We start from the raw sequence: 17,388 nt of genomic DNA, 5'->3' as shown, positions 1-17,388 counted from the left end.
ACACACACACAGACACACACAGACACAATAAGGAACTTGAACCAAGCTCACAGAAAGATTTGCTCTACCTGGAAATGCAGCAAGATATGGGACAAGGACCCCACAGAGAAACATGAGCCTGTAGGTGAACTCAGCAGACTCCATCTTTTTTCTTTTACAGGTCAGTGTCTTTTTTCTTTTTCTTCTTCTGCCCCTCACATTTACACAACTTGTTCTCAAAATGGCCTGCGCCTGCAGTCGGTTGAGTAATTCCAAGCTAATCTAAAATCTAAAGACAGTGACAACAGACAGGAGCCTGTCTAAACACTGGCTTTAGAAACCTTCACCTTAATCTCTGAATTGTGTCTGTGGGTAAATCTGTAAAAGGGATTTTCGGGGGAAGAGCCTGTTTAGTTTACCAGACGGATCCAAGGGTGGGATTGGTATGGACGGGAAAACTGCTTGCTCATCCTTTATCAGCAGGAGTACATGAGTCAGCGCTTGCTCTGTTACACCCAGCGCTGTTGCAATACACACACACACATACCCACACACACACACAACACTCCCTCTATGTCTCCCTCCCTCTCACATACTCACACACAGGCCATATGACTGAGTCAAGCTCAGTTTTTAGTTTGTAGCCGAGTTGAGATAAGGCTTTCTGGGAAGCGTAGAAATAACCATGTGTCCTCAACAGCTGGGACTTTCTGTGCCACTCTAAGAAACTTGGATATATAAAGTCAGCTGTGTAAGGTAGGCATGTTTTTGTTGTTGTTTCTATGTCTTAACTCCATTCTCGGTTTGTATCTTGATACAGGGGGAAGTGGTTAACAATGAGTGTATGTGTCTGTGTCTGTGTGTACATGTAGATGTCCCTGATGGCCATGTCTGCTCCCCGCTCGTCTGTGTTTACATTTGAGTCGTCAGTGCATTCCTCCCATGTGCTGCGCAGCCTGGACGAGCAGCGGCGCCGGGACATGTTGTGTGATGTTACAGTGGTGGTGGAGGGCCAGAGTTTCAGAGCCCACCGCTCGGTGCTCGCTTCCTGTAGTGAATACTTCACCAACAGGATCTCCCCCCTCACGCAGCACGGAGCGGTCATCACTCTGCCACAAGAGGTGAGAGGGTGGGATGTTGCCTCTTGATGCCACAAGCAGTGCCACTATGACATAAACCTATATCTACATCTTGTACATAATACATATATATATATTTATTTATTTATTTATATGTAAATATAGATACAAAGACATAGATATATACATGTACAGAATGATACTACAATAAAAAGCCAAATCACCTGTTTGGTCTTCAAGAGTAACCATATCAGTGTTTTCAGTGTTGGTTAACCATGCTGATAAGTCTTTATCTAATTCTCCGGAGAGTCTGTGTTTCTTTTGAAAAACTCACAAACAAGATAATGCTGAGGAAGCATCATGAGATTTTTTTTTAAATGGAAGAAAAGCCACAGGAACTACTGTAGACTTTATTTGGTCATGTGTATTGTTGCTGAGCAACAACCATAGGCTTTATTTCCCTCCTCATTTACAGGCAGAGTAGTTCCAGTTTCTCGTCACTGGCCCACAGTAGGCCGTCTGCGCATGATTATCTGACCGTAAATGTTGTAAAGTCATCTGCTGCTGTTATGACAGTGCTGATTTCTGTGTGTTGTCCTTTCTCCCAGGTGACTGTTGCCGGCTTTGAGCCCTTGCTGAAGTTTGCCTACACATCCAAACTCCTCTTTGGGAAAGACGATGTCCTAGATATACGTAACTCAGCCTCCATTCTTGGTTTCAGAGACCTAGATGAAGCCTGCTTTGATTTCCTTCTCCCTAAGTTCTTCTCCAGCAGTAAGGGCACCGTCCCATTTCCTAGAAAGATCTGTTGTAAGAAGAAATGCAAGAGGCAGTTATCAAGGGAGGACAATGGCATGGACTCAGACGACATGCAGTTGGATGAGAAAGAAGTCAAACCAGTTGCTGACTCACCATCTCAGCAGGAAGTGGCTTGGCTCTGCAATAAAACAGTGAACAGCAAAGTGGGAAGTCAGAGCAGTGTAGGCACGTTTACACCTGTAGCTGAAAGGGCAAATGATACTTTTACGCAGTGTCCCAAGTACCGCAAGTTCCAGATGGCTTGTGGGAAGGAAACGTGCGCCACAGAGAAAAGTCAGAACTACGTAGCAACAGCAATCAGGGATGAGTGCCAGCTCCCCTGCTCACCCTGCCCCAGCAGCGGGAACAATAAGAATGAAATTGGAGAAACAGATGAGTCGTGGAAAACTGAAATACATGACAAGAAGCAAGAAGATGGCATGGGCATGGGGGAGGCTCATATGGTTAAGAAAGACAACACAAGTGAAACACAGGGAAAGTGGGATGAGAGGGAAACAAAGACTGATGTTATGAAGATGGAGGAGGAGATGGAGCACACGGCTGGAGTCAGCTCTCTGTGCAGATCCGGTGTCAAAGCTGTCGCCATGGGCCAAAGCACACTGCTGGGTGAGAGGTCACCAGGGTTAATAATGCACCATTGCCCTCTGAGGGCCTTAGCCGAGGGTCCCGCGATCACTAGGTCACTGGGGCAGGAGAGGGTTGTCATGGACATTAACAACGACAAGAAACCGCCAGAGTCTGGTGACTCTGTTCATTTCAAGGCAGAGGAGTGGGCAGCAGCTGAGAGGAGGAGGGTAGATGATGCCATGGAGGAGAGAGGAGGGAACGAGGGGTGCACCGTGGAGAGGGAAGTGGCCGAGCACCCGGTCAAGACTCTGGGGTGCGACGTGGGCTCGTCTCAGCTGGACCCCGATGCAGGAAGCTCCTCTGACACAGGGAGCGGGCCGATGCAGACCACCACGTCTCTAGAGCTGCTGAAGCTTCACATGAACCTCAGCTCCGGCAGCAGCGGCGCAGGCTGTCCCTTCTTCCAGGAGTTGGACCAGAGCAAATGTTTATGGAAGGGAGCGGCGGGACTGTCCGAGAGCGAGGGGGCGTCTCACTCAGGGGTGTCATCCCTCACCTCGGGGGAGGACGGAGACTCCGAGACAGAGACAGAAGGAGACAGTGAATCGTCGGCGAGAGAGAGGGCCAGACAGGTGAGCGGTGAATCAAGTCTGTTACCAAGGCGATGCAGCTGTGCTCTGTTCCTCTATGCAACTGCATCAATGAGCGTCAGCTCACCTCACTCAGCGGTTATTACTTCACTATGTTTGCTCTAGATAAGACTTTCTGGTACATTATATCAGATGCAAATGAGTGTTTGCATTAATCTAACAGAAAGTAGAATCGCTACACTGCCGGGTTAATCATTCACCACGTTTAGTTGATGTGTGTGTGTGTGTGTGTGTGTGTGTGTGTGTGTGTGTGTGTGTGTGTGTGTGACCATGAGCATGTGTCTACCTAATTGGTCCAGAGTCCAACTCAGCTGAATTTGACACCTCAGCCTGTTGAGTTGAGCAGACAGCACACAAACAACAGGTTTGAGGAGTCTGTCATGTCACAGTCCATGTTCCTGACAGTGTAAACAGAGCAGAGAGAGAGTGAACAGATAAAGTTAAGGTCATTTCAGACACACAAAAAAAATCCATCTATTTACACAAGATAAAAAACAGTCCATGATTTATACAGCTCCAATAATCTGGTGAGTGTACATTTCCTGTCACACATTAGCAGCAGCAATAAACAATTCCCAACCTCTGCTTTTAAAAGTTAACTCAAATTCAGTTAATGATTAACAGCTTAATAAATATATAACTATCTGAGCTCCCATATACAGCACACTCCACACATGCGCACACGTTTAATTATTAAATATCTTTTGAGAATGAATGTAGACAGTGATTATTTTATCACACCTTTCTCTACAAACCTGCAGCTGGAGTACTCTCTGTTTTTCTAATAACTACATATACTTATTGCATTTATATATTTATCTTTTATTTATCTGACATATTTGGAACATTACACAGTGACATCAGCATCTATGACAGGACATGACAAGCACTGATTTTGACACTGTCATCGATGCCAACCCACTCTCTTTTTTTAATCACTTCCTCTTTTGTCCACCTCCCCTGTCCTCAGGTGCAGCTGCCTTTTCCTGTCGACTGGATTGTGGATCTGAGTAGAAACGACTTCCAGCAGCTGCTGAAGCAACAGGTGTTTACACCTGAACAGCTGGAGTTTGTCCACGACATGAGGCGACGCAGCAAAAACCGTCTCGCAGCTCAGCGTTGCCGCAAGAGGAAATTGGACTGCATATACAACCTGCAGTGTGAAATCAACAAGCTGGTAAAAAAAAAAACACGTTTTTCAATCAGCTAACTCATATTAAGCCACTTCTTGTTCACAGAGTTGCTAATAAGATTGTGTGCATTGCGTTGTGTGTGTCACAGAGGACTGAGAGGGAGAAGCTGATGATGGAGAAGAGCCAGCTGAGCCAGCTGAAGCTGACAACGTGCCACAGTGTCACCGCCTTGTGCCAAAGGGTCTGCAACGAAGCCAACCTGCAGCCGGACCAGCTCCAGGTGTTAGCCAAGTACACCTCTCCGGACTGCCCCCTGTCCTCAATCTTCCCTCAGATAGACGCTGTCCTCTCACAGCGGGGGTTGCAGCTCCGGCCCCCGGCCTCCCGCTCAGCCTCTGCCTCTGGGCCTGATCAGTACGCGGCTTTTCAAGAGGCTTCGTCCAGCTCCAGCAGGGACACAATCACCGGAGATACTCATCCTCCGCCTTAGGTACACACAACCAACTCACACACTGAAAGTTTTGATGAAACTCCCAGCATGGTGGAGCCTGAGGTCATCCAGGGTCCTGTATCACACAGCATCTAAGGACATTATTAACCATGGACTAAGGACTGAGCTCATGATGCTGTAGACAGCAATCACATCCTCGCCATCTTATCACAGTAACACGGTGCATTCATAATGACAAGGCCACACAAGTTTTAACAAACTCTCAGGCTGCTACCTTATTGATCTAAACTCTCTGGACTTTTAAATATAGAGAGGTCAGGAATCATTCCAGGTACCCAAAATACCCATTCAACAAATCTCAAGTCTTAGACCACCTTCTCTAGCTAAATGAATGTCTCCAGCATTGCAAATGGGTTTATTACAGTTTGTTTTCTGGGTAAAGGTACCTGCTTACAAATCAACACAGCTAAGGTGCACGTCGAGAATATGAAGACTTTAGCACTGAAACGATCACAGCTTCGAGCATCAATCAGTGGGAACAATGATCTGTGTATTTAAAACGTGCTTCAATGCTTGATTACCTCAGGATGTACTTTAATTGTTTGAAAAGTCTTATTTTTGGACGGTTTGATACAATATCTCAGGTGTTAACAGGAACAATAATACAGCCAATATTGCACACAGTGTTCTCTCTATGTAGAGCTCAACACGCCATAGCATTTTTGCACCCCCCCAAAAAAACAGGCATCTCACCAAAGAGACTTGATGTAGCGTGTGCCATGTTTACCTTCTGGTCGCATGTCTGGAGCTCATATTTCAGGCCGTCATTGCGGCGGCCTCTCCTCAGCTGACCACAGTGACACAGCTTCTTCTGGGCTGCACAACAAGTCTCCCGCTTTGCTTTCACTTGCAGAAACAGACCTCAAATTTGACCCATTGTCTGAAGAAGCTGCACCTCATCAGTTTGAATTCCGCTTTTTTTTAGGAGAAACGCCGCCTCGCACTGTGTAATCAAAAATCCTAGTTATCTAAATCACTGTTGCAGAACAACGTAGCAACAACCCACTGATGGATGCAGCAGATTATGTTTATATTTTGTGTCTTTATAGCTGATTTTCAGCAGCAAAATCTATTCTATTTCTTTTTTGTGTATCACAGTCATTACACATCTGCAGCTTTCCTGTTGAGCTTCTCACTGCTTATTGTAAATCCCTGACACTTCCTCAAGATGAACTTTCACTGTATTTTATGCGCACATGAGTATTAATCATCACAGAGCAGCTGGAATATGAAATTAGATCATATGGAATAACAGAAATCAGAAACACATGATTCTACCATAGAGTTCAGATTTTGTTTATTTCAGGATAGTGGATTTTAATGATGCTTGACAAATAGGATTTTTTTTGTTTTTTTGTTTTTAGCAACAAACTGTTGGCTACACATGCACTATAACACTGGTGCTTATTGCCCCCTAGTGGCAGAGCATTCACACTCAATGGAGCTGTATAGATGTAAATTACTGTATAGGCTACACACATTTTTGTGCACAGAAATGACTGTATCTTTCTACAACTTTTTCCAAATGCATTTGTTTGGTTTTTTTTGTTGTTGTTGTTGTATTGTTTTTTTTTTTATGAAAATGTGACACGGAACCAATCAACATTAAACTTGACAAAAACTCCAAACCACAAAAAATGTTTGTTTTTACCATCATCTACCTAAGAAGGTGCAGTGCAGTATCATTGAAACAGCATCAGTCCGGTTAATGAGATGTAAAATCTGTCAGTGTTGAGAGTGAGTGATGAATAGCTGAGTTCACAAAGGTCTTCAGAGGACTCATCTCTCAACCTGGACACATATTAATGATTTAATACCGCACTTAGTCTTTCATGTTTCTCCCTCCTGATTCCCAGTCTCTCTCTCTCTCTTTCATTTTCTTTTTCTTTTTCTCTTTCTCTCTCCACCACCTACAGTACCCCCTTCTCTGTAACTTTTAATTTCTTTTCTGAGTTTCTCTTTCTTTTCTCCCCCTCACTTCACTCATCTCTTTCTCTCTTGGGCTTATTTTAATTAGCAGGGACTGTTATTTCATCTCTCAATTTTCTTTTATGTGATCAAACGTAGTGTAAGACTGGCCGGATGATTACAAAGCCACATGAAGATCTGTAAATCACAGTAATGTTGGTCACTCTCACTGGCTTTTAAAGGCCTTGCATAAAGAGAGAGTTAAAGGAAGATCTCATGGATGGGGGGCGAAAGGTCAAGCAGGTTAACATGATCTAATGGATTTTGGCACTAATGAGTGGGAACCAAGAGTCGCTGTGGAGCAAGGACTAAGAGATGAGAAAGTCGCCCTGATGGATGAGGTAATTTTCTTGGGAAAGCACGTCTCGGTGTTCACACGCTGTGATTACGTTTCAGATCCAGTCATCCTCAAATACTTTTGCTCTGACGTGTGTGAGTGTGTGCTCCTGTCTGTGCATGTTCTCCTGGCAGTGTTTACCTTTGTGGTTTTCTTGTAAAACACAAGGGATGTGAGCAGCAGACAGTTCTTGTAACATGTCACCATGAAAGGCTGTGAAAACTGAGCCAGTAACATACAAAACAAAGAACAGGCCTCTTTTTTTTAGCATTTGAAATTATGATTTAAATTAATTTGTTTTCAAAAACAAAAACAATAGCACGAATGGAGGCTTAATGACACAGGTGTTAATTCTGTTTCTGGCATAAAAGGAAAAATAAATTGAAATGGAAAACACAAATTGGAGCAGGAACTAAATAGAAAGTAGATTTTGAAAACAAACAACAACAAAAAAAACTGTTCAAAAATATAAAAAAAACAGAAGGAGTTGTGCTGCTTCATCTGATCCCATGAACAGAGTTTCCATAAGTCCTTATATAGATCAAAAAAAAAAACGCACAACCTTGTCTTTCAGATTAGGAGATACAACAGTTTTCCACTGTCTTGAGATAATGCTGGAAGCTGGTGAAGTTCATGTTTCTAACAAATCAGCAACTCCCATGTGTTAACGTGGAAGTGGATCAGCCGCCTGCAGTGTGACTAATCTGACAACAGATGGCACCACATGAGCAATTACTGCTGGTGAGAACTGGGGAAAAGACACTTCATCAAATCAGATCAAGTCTCTTCTGTCATCTAAATTCTTGTAGCTGGATTATGTAACTGGTCTGTTGGTCTCCGTGTGCTTGAGGCGGCTGATGTGTTCTGATCAAAAATTTATCAGATATAATCTGTCTGAAAGATGGATTTCTTGCCGGGGCAGTTCAGGCCAGGAAGCTCTGGTTATGTGGGGACAGTCATGATGAGCCGTCTGTAACCTTTTGTTGCTGTGAGATTTTTAAACTGCTCATTTTCTGCTACCTGCCCCCCCCCCCCTCTCTCCCTGCTTCTCCTTTCTCTCTGGGAGAATATGTGGGTATTTTCTGTAGGTGGTTCTGGCCGAGCCTGACAACAGCACAATATGCTGGGCTCATAATCCCACTAATGAATAGACAGACCTGTGCCAGGTGTTGTTAACACACTCCAAATAACCTGGAGAATCTTTTTTTTCCACAAAAAAGTTGTTTATTTCATTGTTTTTGCTTTTAATTACACATTTTGAAATGTAATTAAAATTCTGAAATGATGATCATATAATAACCCTCTCTCACAGCTTTTCTTTTGACAACAAAGTCATTTGTGTCCTAATTAACTTATTGCTTGATGAATTTCAGATGACAACATTCTTCCAGAGTGGTTGAACAGTGTTTTTGGATCATTTAATTAGTTGTTGGTAGTGGATGATGTCTTAACGAAAGCCAGGAGCAGACGACCAAATCCAATCCCTCAGGCAGAGAATAATCCACTCAGTCATGTGGCTTCCTAATGAGAACCTGAGAGTCCTGGATCAGCCCGAGGACACACACACACACACGCACACACATATTTCTCAGTGTAAACTAATAAAACTTGGAAACTGATGCACTGTCTCTTTCTACGATTTGTGAAGCTGAAGTACAACAGTGAAAACGGTTTGTTCCCAGTCAAAGGTTAAATGGCATCGGTGTACTTTGGTGTCACACCGTATTAAAGAGCAGCACGACATGGGATATGTGTGAAATGATTTCTTTCTACAACTTCACATTAAATAATGCAAAAGAACAACCCACAAATTATGTAATGAGACGGAGACATGCTGCTTACTTGATGAAGAAAGCATTAAATTGTCATCTTCGTCTTTTACAGGCCAATAAGCGTGTATGTGTGTGTGTGTCTGTGTGTGATCATGCAGCTCTTTTTCAGGCAAAAACAGATCAGAAGCATCAAGTGTGACACGATGCTGGTGTCACATGACACATGATGGGCCAAAGACTGTGAAATCTTAATCCCGTGGAGAAGCCATTGTTTCAGCCTATTCCCCTCTAAAGTGGAGCGTGTAAATCGCCAACAAGGACTCAACACAATAGCACATGACACTGTTGTGATCAGGCTCATGGACACTGCAAACACTGTTGACCACCATTGTGGGAAAACACTTTATAATATGATTATTAATCTAAATGGCAGCATACTGCATAATGTACATTTAAAACCCCAGATCCAAGAGTTATTCAAGGTCATGACTCATCCCTGCATCTCTGGGTGTGTTTACTGGAGCCAGTGCAGGTTTAATGTGAACAGAGAAGAGAAAGACGCTTTACTGCAAGAGAGCAGAGTTTCTTTTTTTCTTTTTTCTTTTTACAGGAGAAGAAACAATAGCAGCAGAATGAGTGGGAGAGGAGAAAGGAAGAGATAAGAAAAAAAAGGAATAAGGACAAGGAGAGTGGAAAGATCTGCGTGGATGTGTGTGTGTGTGTGGTTGAGAAATAGCTTCACACAGATGTTAGTGGATGCCCAAAAAAAAGAGAGACTTGATCCAGTTACCATGGATACTGAGGGTTAGTCTTTGGCAAGTGAACTCATGAGCGTGTCCAGTTTAGAACCAGACAATCCACACAATTTTTCGACTGGTGAAGAAAAATATACATACACACACACACACATACACACATACACACATTAATTAGTTCTGACGTTACAGCCAAAAAAGAACAACCCCTCTCCACCGTGAACAAACCAACATGTCCGATAAGCCCCTGCAATACTGAACTGCCCACTGGCCGTAAAAGACTAACTACAAACACAAGCTCCAGGATGCTGCGTGTGTGTGTGTGTGTGTGTGTGTGTGTGTGTGTGTGTGTGTGTGTGTGTGTGAGAAAGTGTCATTTTTTTGCAGCTGATCGCCCTGATCAAGTCGTTGCTATAGATACAAAAGTAATGTTGCTTAAACCGCCTGATTAAACAAGCCTTACACAATAGTCAGTTGCAGGAAGATTTTTAAGCAACACAATATAACACAATAAGTAGAACTGCATACACATGAGCATACGGGCAATAACTTAAAGTCATTAAAAACAATGTGTGCAAAATTCACATAATTACACAATATAGGATCAATACTACTTTCTTTGGCTCTCACAGAATAACATTTCAGGAAGCCTGAGGTTAATAGAGGGAGAACAGCAACACAATCATACTTTGAAACAGCAGTGGATGGATATGAGTCTTAGGTGTGTTGCATCAACCATGCTGAGAGTATTTACTCCTTTTCTTCAGTTTCTTCAGGGAGTGAAGCAGCCAGAAAACAAGAAGCAGCCTCAGAACGTTTGATACTTTAAATAATCTACTACATCATGCCAAAGAGCATCGACACACGTGTTATGCCAAACTGAAGTTAGACACGATTCTCTGCCAAAAACTTTACACTCACAGTATGACGAGTTACCCAAACTCTCTCTCAGATAAACGTGCAGCCTCCCGAGTCCACGTAACCTCAGTTTGTGAGCTCTGCAGGAACTAAAACGTTCAACTCCGGTTTGGACCGAAGAACTAAAAAAACTTGTACTTAGATTTCCAATGGAAGGCAGTGTGGTTGCGCCTGTCCCTCTTTGTCCAACTGAGACTCCATCCTGTTGGCGTCCCCCTCCTTTTTTATCATTTGAAACAGCCAGAGCAGCTCATCTGCCTGTTGGAGTCGAGCTGCGGCGAGATGGTGTCCGGGACCACGGATTTCAGGATGTCGTTCTCCGTGGCCATGATGTGCTTGACCAGGAAGTTTGCAGCTTCACTGATGTTGAGGTTGTCCTTAAAGAGAGAGACAAACAGCAGTGAGACTCAGCTGTATATTTGACATGTGTATTATTTATGTTATTGTTAGGACAACAGCTCATTATAACATCACATTTACATTTGGCCAACTGGCAGATACTTTCATCCAAATCAGCTTTCAAGTATTTAACAAGTGCAAGGACGTCAGAAAGAAGGACATGGAAAGTGTTTGGAGACAAAGTGCTCTCAGAATAAATGAGTCTTCAAGAGATTCTTGAGGACAGAGAGGGACGGCCGTGTTCTCACAGATCAAAACTGTCTGGATTGTGACTGCCTTGTGTCAGATGATATACCTCAAAGGAGAATAAGCCTGACTTAGTTCAACAGACCCATCAGCCACTCCAAAGGTATCAAAAGTATCAGTGACTTGAGATAAAACTGTTACCAATTAAGAATTTAAAGCGCCAAATGTTCACATTTCCAGTGTGGTCAAAATGCAGATTCCCCGCATGCTGTCACTGATGCGTCAACGACGCGTGAGCAACTTGATGTGTTTAAAGCTGCTCCGGATGAACAGTGTAAACATTTCTTTTCTTCTTCTTCTACCATACAGGAGCGCGTGTCTTTATTTGCGTACCGCACCTCTGGCACATCGGCCTCAAACCGGCAGCCTGTCACCTTTGACCTTTGGGAATGCTGAGCCTCGATGCCACAAGAACGGCGGCGCACTCGAGGCCGCGCTGACACGTTAGTGCCAACAGAGGAAGTGTGAATGGAGACGTTTGTAGAATTTATGTGTAAATAGCGTTTGGATTAGTGTACGGAAGCGGTTTAATTCACAGGGTACTGCATCACAGTAGTAAATCACTCTAGCCAAGATGGCAGCGTGTACACAGGCACGCCATAGAGAGGGAAATGTGATTCACGCCTAGTTTCTATGTTGGATTGAGCAGATACAAAATATATTCTATATGAGACATGGTCGAACTGTTAACAATCCTCTAATACTTTTGACTTTTCACTCCAGCACCTTTTGCTCTGACCCTGCTTTGTAAATTGATCTCGCTGAGCCACTTTCCACGAGGATCTGAAATTCCAGTTCCCTATGTGGGGATGTTTTTCATCTGACTGAAGTGACCTGAGTGGGAGAAGACCTCCACTCAGCACATCAGCCGCTCGCTGCCAAGGGCCCACAATCCGGCCCATTCACTGTCATCTCGTGCTGATTAAAATTAATACTTCCAACATTTTGGGGGAAGTGCTCATCAGTGTTATTGCTGAGAGTTAAATGTGAGGATTGAAATCTGTGTGTTGAATATGAAGCTAAAGCCAGCAGCTGGTTGGCTTAGCAATGACAACTGGAGACTACAGGAAGCGCTAGGCCAAGAACTAGGCCCACACATAACTGCCTGTAAAGCCACGAGTTTTCATTTTTACACTTTTTTGTACTGATTTGATAATCAAAATATGATATGTTAATTTGTGAGTTGGTATGTTACCTTCAGACTGAGCCAAGCTGACAGTTTCCCTTAGTTTCCAGTCTTTACACTGAGCATTTTGGCTCCCAGCTTTATAAGTACTTGGCAGATATGACCATGGTATCGATCCTTTCTACTAACTCTCATTGCCAGGATAGACAGGAATACATTTCAATTTATCTCCTGCAAATGGATCGTAATACTGTGGTCTCACCTTGGCCGAGGTCTCAAACCACCCGACAAAGCCGTGGTCCTTGCAGAACTGATCCATCTTGATGCCGTTGTTGGTCAGCTCTCTGCCCTGGTCGCACTTGTTCGCCAGCAGCACGGTTGCTATGCTCTGTCCATTAGCCAGCATCAGTTTGGAGTCCAGGTCCTCCTTCCACTTGACCACGGCCTCGAAGGTCGTGGGCCGAGTCACGTCGAACACTATGAGGGCTCCCATGGCTTCGCGGTAATACACTCGAGTCATGTTTCCAAAACGCTCCTGACCTGTGGAGAACACACACACACACACACACACACACACACACAGGGAGCTGTTATTCAGTGGCATGGCAGCTCCCATGAGATTCTCATTGTTTTCCCACATTTCTGCAGCAAAACAGCTAATGCAGCTGGCATTAAGGCAGCAGTTAGCAAGGTCTGCATTCTCATGAAACAGCACATTCCTGCAGTCTTACTGTCACGTTGCACCTCACCAGACGATCAATGTAAGTGCTTGTTCCTGCTTATGACAGACTTATTTTATTTCAATCTGCGTTGTGGGCAAACTGCAATAAAAATAAACTTTGACCCATGGCACACACAATACCTGTCTGAATATGGCATTTGAAAAGTGCAGTTATGTGTGTGTGTGTGTTAATCCACACTTGTCCTTTGTGCAGGGAATGGAAATTAAGACGCTTGAGGAGCAGTTTGTCAACATGACAGTCCCCCTGGGGTGTGTGTCTTGTTGTTTAATGTGAGTACTTGTTAGTCCAAAACTGAGCGTCTGGGTGTGTGTGCAGCAGGGAAGTGCACATGGCTGAGAAACATTAAAGCGTGAGTCCACTTTTCTCTGTGGTGGAAGTGAGGAACTGGACAAAATGCTTAAGAGGAAATGGAAAATCTGACAGCACATGTGTCCAGAACTTCCCCTTTTCATGGCAGAGAACGTACGAACGATTTTCATTAATCACAAGAAATCCTCATCTGCAGTGGTGTGACCTGACAGCCGCCTCAGACAGACGACAGACGTCACACGCGTCACCTGACGCGCTGTCATTCAATAAACAGATGGTGCAGTTTACATGACTTTGAAGAACATTTATCGCTGCATACATGATAACAAACACACAGTCCCTGCTTAGTTTATCCCCACTCCTCCCTGAGCCCAACTTCAAGCAGGTAGATACGGCTAAATCAGATGTGACTTGTAATTTCATTTACTCAATACAAATTAACCACTTAAAGCATGTGCCTCTGTGTGTGTGCGTGTGTGTGTGTCTGATTTAAGTGAATTTTGAGAATAAATTTCAGACTAGATACCAGTTAATTGGGGACAGCTTGTCCAATTGGAGACAAAAGCCTTGTCCTCAACTGGGAAAATGCTGATTCCAGGGCCAGTGGTCATTTAGGTGAGGGCCTATTGTTAGGGCAGTGAGTGATAATGTAAGTCTCTAAGAATTATGCAATTTATAAAAGTGATAAATGAAAACATGTGCGTGTCTCTCTCTGTATGTGTGTGTGTGTGAGTAAGTAATGATATATTTTTTTATTTATTTAACTAAATGACACTCCTGTGACTGGCCTTAAAATCTGCCTCACATGGGCCCCATCACATGATGCAGCACTGTACCTTGAATGAATGACAGAGTGACAGTGCGCTCATCTTCCTTTAGCAACGGTGTCCGTGTGAGTGTGTGTGTGTGAGACAGACAAAGCGGGCTCTCCACAATGACAGTGCATCTTCAAGCTGTGAATGTTTCATAACTTTACAACTGTCATGCCTCACTGTCTGTTTGAAGATAAGCACTATCTCCCCATCATCATCTTTTAAGGAACTAAAAGTCTTGCTAAACAACTTTTAACTTTTTAAAACTTATCTTTTGAGAATGTTGTTTAGTTTGTATGCATTCTTATCATGAAAACAGTCAATCTAGGCTTATATGTTGTGCAATATGTACCAGACCTCAGTCACAGGGGATGACACCCTAAACACCCAGCACGTAGCCTACAGAACTGTCCCACCTGCAATGTCCCACAGCTGAAGCCGGACAGTCTCCGAGTCCCAGTTCAACACCTTCAGGGCGAAGTCCACTCCGATGGTCGCCCGGTAGTTGTTGGAGTAGGTCTGGTGGACGTAGCGCCTGATGATGGAGGTTTTCCCGACCCCCAGGTCACCGATGACCAGCACCTTGTACAGGTGTTCCTTCCGGAGGCTCTGCATGCCGTTGGACTGTGACGAGTGGTTGTTCATTTCACCTGTCCGGATCTCAGACGCCCTAACTTCGCCTCGGTCTGAGCGCGGTGTGAGGCTCCGTCCCCAGAGCGTCTCCCTCTGTCTCCGCACGGATTTCGGAGCCGCCCTCCGCCCCGTGTGTGTGCGTGTGCGTGTCGTGCGCTCTGTGTTGAGGGGCTGAGCTCGGGAACTTGTGACCTCGCCTCACCACCCATAAGCAGTGCGCACGCTTTATTGGAGACGCTATATGTTAAACTGTCAGGCGGGTGTATGAGTCTCTAGTGCCACATTATGTAACTAATCACACTGTAACCCTCTGTATGAGGCTGAACAGCTGTAACTGTCTTGAACTTTCTTTAATAAAGGCAATCTGGAACAAACAGTTCAGTCACGTGCAGGGAAGAGTAAAGTCTGTCCTGTCTCTTATGCAGTAAAAAAGTTTCAGGACACCTCTATCAACTGGCTGAAGAGGGAACATGCTTCACAAACCTCTGCTTACATGTACTGTAGCTGGAAAATGCAGTCATAATGCAATTAAGGCATTAATGTTTTTCAGCCCAGTCAAAACTATGGTTCTATTGATGCTGTTATTTAATTTATCTAATGAAGTAATTTATTATCTGATAAACCCTTTCTCCATATTTTGAAACACAGTTGCCATCCAAGCATCTCTTCCATTACCATCATTTACAAGAGGTTTCTACCAGACTACCAGGTGTAGCTTCAGCTCATGGTCAGTGTTAATGTAAATCCTCAAAGGTCTGTTTGATTGTCATGTTATCACAGAGATAAACCACAGCAGCCACATACTGTACCATAGAGCTGGTTTGAGGTTGAACACTGGAGGAAAACAGGAAAGCTGCCTCCTCTGCTATTAATCACATCATGGTCCACAAAGTATGAATGTAATTAGAGCCATTCTTTGAATTAAAGTAATGCCTCACTGTAAATGGATTATTATGTGTATGTAAACGTATCAAATTGACCAATTTAACCAAAAACGTTAAAAGTTTTTCTCTGTTAAATCAGATTCAACCAATAACATGTTACTCACACATAAAGCAGCACACCTGCTTGTTTCAAACAAACCACAGTATTAGTCAGTCTCCCAGCTGGAACACAGCGTAGCCTACTGAGTTTCAGGTGGAAAGAGGCTGGCAGTCTTTCAGTCCTTCAACCTGCATCTCCAGCCAGGTTTGGCATCCTGGTTTGCACCGAGCGCATGATTTACATATTCAGTTTCTGTTTGTGAACTGGGCTATGTCATTATGCTGTATGTAGGAGCTAGAAATGGCACAAAACAGAGAAAGCAATAATGCTGAATTGGTTGTTGTCACACTTAAATTACACATATATTTATGCCAAGGAGGAGCAAGGCTGTGAGGATCCATATGTTCCTGCAAATCCAACCTACATGAAATAAATACAACAGATAGATCCAGCCTGCAGCTATGAGTTTTTACTGCAGCACATCTCTGCACTGACTGGCTGGTGATATGCAAATGTTGAGTGTTAGTAGATGGTCTTTATATCAGTGAGGGTACACTATGGAACAACATATAGATAAACAATGAGTGGGTCCTTTGCGGCCTCGCTGCCTCCCTGGGCTCACCAAAGCTAATATGCTCTGACTATGAATAAACTTTGTCCACCAACTTGTGACTATTAATTTCACCGAACAATTTCAGTCCATAACAATTTACAGCCCAGGAAATTATCTTGTGTTATTTAATGCAGTGTGCCCTAGAAACCCTGTTTCCCATTTTATTAATTATCGCACAGTGATTTGACACAATTATCTTCTTATTTAGAAGAAGGTTCATAAGTAACATCAACTGAGGAGGTGTAAAAATAACGCCACACACAATCCAGTTCAGAAAATGTGACTCCTTTAAAACATGACAGGCATTTAGCTATGAGATTCCTATTCCAGGATGGTATCTTTGTGAAATAAAATGATGAGTCATGTTGAGTTACTCTAAGATATCTGCTATGATTTTTAAAAAGTGAAAATAAAGCATTTCCGCGATAATCGTAATGAAGAAAATGTGCAAGATATATGATTTGAATGAAAATATTTAATGCAGCACAAATGTAATCAATAAATTCAGTCTATGTGAATGGCAGGTGACGTCTCCTGTAGATTATATCCATGAATTACTGGCATCAAGCATCTAATGCACCTGCAACATTTCCATTGGCACTGGCACACACCTGCATGCAAATATGGCAACATGTCTATGATGATTATTCTACTCTGGCAACTAAAAAAACAAGCTAAAACTAGAAAATAAATTACAGGGCATTTCAAAAAACATGAAAACATTCTTGCCTGTGTAAACATTAGATAAACAATCATGAACTACAGTAGCTCCCATCAGTTATATTGTAGTTAGAAAAAAAGCAAGCCTATGAATCTGACATTCATCTACATCCAAGCCAAGATGCAGATACAAAAAAATGAATTAAAAAAAGGATATTCATTGAATATGTTCAAGCATAAGAAATAACATAGTCAAAATGTCATAAAATATTACAGTATATAAAAAATAAAATCCTCCCTGTGCCCGAAGGAGAGATTAGAATCTCAATAGGCCCAGGGCAGGATCCTCAGTGTGAGCCCATTTACGGAAACACA

General features: G+C 43.2%; 2 protein-coding genes across 3 annotated transcripts; one reads left to right on the top strand and one right to left on the bottom strand.

Moving 5' to 3' along the window:
- Positions 1 to 49: 49 nt before the first annotated feature.
- On the top strand, positions 50 to 5,408 carry bach1b (BTB and CNC homology 1, basic leucine zipper transcription factor 1 b). Of its 2 annotated transcripts, XM_085798456.1 has the most exons (6): positions 50 to 160; positions 680 to 735; positions 852 to 1,100; positions 1,667 to 3,076; positions 4,065 to 4,271; positions 4,376 to 5,408. In XM_085798456.1, exons 3-6 carry the CDS (start codon positions 852 to 854, stop codon positions 4,715 to 4,717), a joined length of 2,208 nt encoding a protein of 735 aa, XP_085654582.1. In that variant the 5' UTR covers positions 50 to 160; positions 680 to 735; the 3' UTR covers positions 4,718 to 5,408. The 2 variants fall into 2 exon arrangements, with proteins under 2 accessions (XP_085654582.1, XP_085654583.1); XM_085798457.1 differs by lacking the exon at positions 680 to 735.
- Positions 5,409 to 10,040: 4,632 nt separating this feature from the next.
- On the bottom strand, positions 10,041 to 14,846 carry rab38b (RAB38b, member of RAS oncogene family). Its single transcript, XM_085798455.1, has 3 exons — positions 14,540 to 14,846; positions 12,522 to 12,799; positions 10,041 to 10,865 (listed from the first exon to the last, which is right to left on the bottom strand). Exons 1-3 carry the CDS (start codon positions 14,766 to 14,768, stop codon positions 10,716 to 10,718), a joined length of 657 nt encoding a protein of 218 aa, XP_085654581.1. The 5' UTR covers positions 14,769 to 14,846; the 3' UTR covers positions 10,041 to 10,715.
- Positions 14,847 to 17,388: the final 2,542 nt, after the last annotated feature.

The sequence above is a fragment of the Trachurus japonicus genome, chromosome 14, assembly GCF_045865225.1.
Source record: "Trachurus japonicus isolate A0001 chromosome 14, Traja_1.0".
In the NCBI taxonomy this organism is placed as follows: Eukaryota; Metazoa; Chordata; class Actinopteri; order Carangiformes; family Carangidae; genus Trachurus; species Trachurus japonicus.
This window is presented reverse-complemented; position numbering and strand designations above follow the sequence as displayed.

What these genes read in the sequence shown, in the direction of transcription:
- bach1b (XM_085798457.1), top strand. Translation starts at nt 852, where the DNA reads ATGTCCCTGATGGCCATGTCTGCTCCCCGCTCGTCTGTGTTTACATTT. An exon ending in TCATCACTCTGCCACAAGAG is followed by an intron (nt 1,101 to 1,666) that starts GTGAGAGGGTGG and finishes CCTTTCTCCCAG; the next exon opens with GTGACTGTTGCCGGCTTTGA. An exon ending in CGAGAGAGAGGGCCAGACAG is followed by an intron (nt 3,077 to 4,064) that starts GTGAGCGGTGAA and finishes CCCTGTCCTCAG; the next exon opens with GTGCAGCTGCCTTTTCCTGT.
- rab38b (XM_085798455.1), bottom strand. Translation starts at nt 14,768, where the DNA reads ATGAACAACCACTCGTCACAGTCCAACGGCATGCAGAGCCTCCGGAAG. An exon ending in TCAGCTGTGGGACATTGCAG is followed by an intron (nt 12,800 to 14,539) that starts GTGGGACAGTTC and finishes TGTTCTCCACAG; the next exon opens with GTCAGGAGCGTTTTGGAAAC. An exon ending in GGTTTGAGACCTCGGCCAAG is followed by an intron (nt 10,866 to 12,521) that starts GTGAGACCACAG and finishes TCTCTCTTTAAG; the next exon opens with GACAACCTCAACATCAGTGA.